Source organism: Cephus cinctus, unplaced genomic scaffold (assembly GCF_000341935.2).
Source record: "Cephus cinctus unplaced genomic scaffold, Ccin1 Ccin1_scaffold0076, whole genome shotgun sequence".
In the NCBI taxonomy this organism is placed as follows: domain Eukaryota; kingdom Metazoa; phylum Arthropoda; class Insecta; order Hymenoptera; family Cephidae; genus Cephus; species Cephus cinctus.
Window position 1 is genome coordinate 54493 of NW_014332817.1, and position 4004 is coordinate 58496.

The following is a 4004-nucleotide window of genomic DNA, read 5'->3' on the forward strand; positions in this document are numbered from 1 at the left end:
AAAATGAGTAAAAGATTAATGGAAGTTGTACGTGTGATGCAAGATTTTAATTTCCGAGACATACGTCATACCACCAATGGATTCTTACTGTTCGCGTGAATACACGAATTGCTTTGGTTGTCGGTTAATCGTAGGTATGACATTAATTCCGGCGCATGCGCGTGGCGTTAAATCGGAGCAACAAACGTTCTACAATAGTTGCGTAGTTAAGTTAAAGCGCGGAAGAGCGAGTACATAATAAACGTAAGCGATAGCGTGTGTCTCTATTTTACTGCAACGTTAATATCGTCCAAGTGGTAATTTCCATATTTATGGTATCCGCTTGATTCACAGTTACATAGCAGGTTAGAGATAAGATTAATGAAAAGTGTGTTGCCAGTAAAAAAAAACCATTCTAGGCAATAAGTATGAATAAGTTAAAAAGCTGAAAAATCGACTATATCATCTTCCTCCTGATCTTCATTTTCGTCCTCCTCTTCCTCCTCCTCGTCCTCCTCCTCCTCCTCCTCCTCCTCCTCCTCTTCCGTATCCTGGGGGATCAGATCTACCGCGCCGGCTGGGAAATACACCGCGCCTATTGCTTCTGCTTCGTCGTTGTCTTCGGATAAGAAATATGGCTCGATTCCGGCAAAAGCCAAAAAAGCTTCGTCGTGGGCTCTTCTGATGATGACAATGAAGACTTCGCCGCCAGTTTTGTGCTTCACCTTGGATTAGAATTATGATTGAGGGGTGTACCAAATTTTTTTTTGACAAATTTTCATTTGAGAAATTGACGGTGCACCTTATTCTCAAAATCTTCCGGTGTCGATGCCAGACGTCTCGCGTACGTGGAATCGTCGAATTCAAATGCACCGAAGTGCACGACGTATTCTTGCCAGTTGGTATACGCGTCCGTGACTGCAGGAAGTTTCGATGCCTCGTACTTGAATGCATTGATAGGTAAAGGTGGTACAGGCTCTTCGTAAGGATGCGCTTTTTCCATGTAGTTGGAGAAAATTGTTTTTAACACGTGAACTTTGCTTCTAGCCTGATTAAGAGAGTGTTCAAGTTATATATATATATATAACAAATGTTTAGATAATAATTCTGTACTTGTGGCGGGGTCCAAGCAGCTGGATAAACCTTATCAGTATCTCCCTCAACATTAGGATCTGCCTCTTGAACATGGGTATGACGTTCCATGTATGATTTAATTTCTTCAGGTTGATCAGTCGACGTATTTCGAGCGTTGAGCAGGTAATTTAAATAATTTTCAACATCATCGACAGCACGTATAGGACATATCTCCAGCTCTTCGGGACATTCGTGAGGAAAAGGTACAGGCCAGGAAAGCTGTGGAGGTTTCCCCTTGAGTCTCAGTGCCATGCACTTGCCATCGGTGAGTCCTGTAATAATGAATAAATTGTGGAATTGAAAAAAAAAAAAAAAAAAAAAAAAAAAAAAAAAAAAAAAAAAAAAAAAAAATAAAATAAAATTTTAAAACCTTTAAGAATTTCTTCGGTAATCTCCAGATTGCTCTCCACCATCATTTTCTCAACCATCTCCTCGTTCAGTAATATCTTAACTTCCTCGACTACGTCATAACGATCCGGAAGTAGCTCGTGAACGAGTTCAGCATAAGCGGGACACTTGTCTTTGTCCTTGTAATTTCCATCGTCGTCCTTAAAGACCCAGGGATAGAGAAGAAGCGCCGTCTCCTCGCAGAGCTCCGCCATCATCTGGGACAGGAAGATTTCATACTTTGCTTTCTTCTCAGCATCTTCCTTGGCTTTCTTCTTCTCCTCCAGCGCCTTCCTGATGCTCTCCATCTCCTGCCAGCGTGTTTCCTCCTCGGGGCATCTCTGGTCGACCGGTATAATCCACTTGGGGGATTCTGCCTGCTGGACCCTACGTATCTCCTCGGTGAGCAGTCTTTGGAGATTTGGACAGTGGGCACCGAACATCAGATTCACCATTTTACCATCCTGTAGGAAAATCCAGACAGGTTCGCTCTTACCGCGGAACCGTTCCAAGCTGGAGATCTCGTCGTTCCGTGCTACCGCGTAGCTGACCAGATCCCCGCCGAGCTCCATTTTGATTTTCTTCAACGTACTAACCATGGCCAGACATGGACCACTCCATTCCGAATAAACGTCAACCACTACGAGTCCCTTTCTTTCGAGAACAAGACGCCATTCGTCGTCCGTGGTCACTTCCGTTTGCAGTGCAGCAGCTCCTGTCTTTTTAGCCATCCTCGATTAATGGGGGTTAGGAACGCCGTAGGACATCTTGCGGCAGAGTATAACAACGTGAAGTTCCTCGTAGGAGAAGCAAAACCAACTTCACTCTTCGGTCAATTCCGTATTTTCTCGGCTCTAGTTAAACATTACGTCACTCTCAATAACCGGGAACGTTTAACGACTTTATAGAAGTCGTCTGAGTAATGTTTAGGCCTTGTCCATTATGAATCATTCGCTCTCGGCTAATAGTATTTCGTACATACGTTTTGGTAAACTGGAATGACCTGTCAGGCATTTATGAAAGATCCTGTAGGTGGACAAGCAGGTTAACGATGCTGACGAATCTTCATGAATGTGCAACAGGAATGGAATCACTTCCCGATACGTTTCACGGCGCGATGTATTAACTCCGGCGTGAGAATAAAAGGTGAAAATGTCATTGGAACGCAGCTGCATCCGAACTTCCAGTGAATCACGCAGTACGGTGAGAGTGGTAAATAAAAAGAAATAAATCACTCGGTATTTTCGTATTCATCGAGCACAATCGGATAGGTGGAACAATCCGAGCACGTCCCCGACACACTTTCCTCGTTAGGGATAAAAGAATCTTTTTTTATTCCTTAATTACATGCAAAAACGTGCACGACAAACGACGCGACGACTTGTAGGTTAAGTCAATGCGAGAACGAGTTACGAGAGCGAGGCAGATGCTTATGCGAATTAAGGGATGTTCCGCTATAAACCTAAATGAAGACGTTAGTCTCGGTTCACGTGGCGATAAACTTTCCTATCGTTGCTCCCGATCTCGCATGATACGAGAAACATAACCTCGTCGCGAGTTGTCTCCGCGCCATTAACGCACCAAGGCGACGCGCTACTCATTTGCATGAAGCGACGAGACGGCGAAGACGAGTTGCGGGAATAAGTCCCTGTTAAATAAATCCTAGGGACTTTTCTCGTCCGATCGGTACTACTGGGCAGCCATGCGGCTGAACGTGTCTGAGCGCGCACGGCTCAAGGATTATTCGATACGTACTTGGGACAGCGAGGCGGTGGAGATGCGGAGTAGGATAGTTTTCATGAAAATTCACATTGCGGTTTCTTCCTTTGATGCGATTCCGAGTGAACTCCGATGAACCCAGAAGCAAAATTTAGACGTGACACAAATTCCAGTGTCGCAAGAGCATTCGTGGAGTCAGCATACTACGACGATATTCGCCACGTTGCGAGTTGGCCTTTGCTTTCTTGACTTCCTGCCTGTAGGGGATTGCACTGTTGGTTGTTATTTTATTCGAACGCGCAGGGCATTGTCCTCGGTTACGAAATTTGGACGTTACTCGCACGCGCCGCTCTCGTACTACCCCGTCGACCGAGAGGGATAGCGTAGACGCGCAGTTCGAATTCGTCGCGTCGCCATGTTTACTAGCGAGGGTGGCGCGCTCTCGTGGCGGAGCCACGAACTTCGTGGCCATAAAGACAAATAGTAGCGAAACGAGCCCAACGAAGTCTAATGACGTGCGTATTTGCATTGGTCGTTAAAATACGATTGGAATGTTTTGTCCTACGCGCATCGTCATCCGCGCAGCGATACCCGTGGTCGAGACTTTTCCCGTCGGCGTGACAAAAGGACAAGCTGCGTCTGACATTTCACATAAGTCACGAAACTACGTATGTATGTATCTTGCATAACCAGCAGCGAACCTTTTCCTCTGCCGTCCCTTTTGTTCCTATAAATTAGCATGAGAATGGTTTGACTCGCCATTAAAAAGTCGCTACGTTTCCCCC

At 45.4% G+C, this 4004-nt stretch overlaps 1 protein-coding gene across 1 annotated transcript; it reads right to left on the minus strand.

Moving 5' to 3' along the window:
• Positions 1 to 503: 503 nt before the first annotated feature.
• LOC107269952 lies at positions 504 to 3243 on the minus strand (the record flags this gene model as incomplete). Its single annotated transcript, XM_025087155.1, has 4 exons — positions 1484 to 3243; positions 1093 to 1385; positions 782 to 1027; positions 504 to 704 (listed from the first exon to the last, which is right to left on the minus strand). Coding segments are annotated over exons 1-4 (1488 nt in total), but the record flags the coding sequence as incomplete, so codon positions are not given.
• Positions 3244 to 4004: the final 761 nt, after the last annotated feature.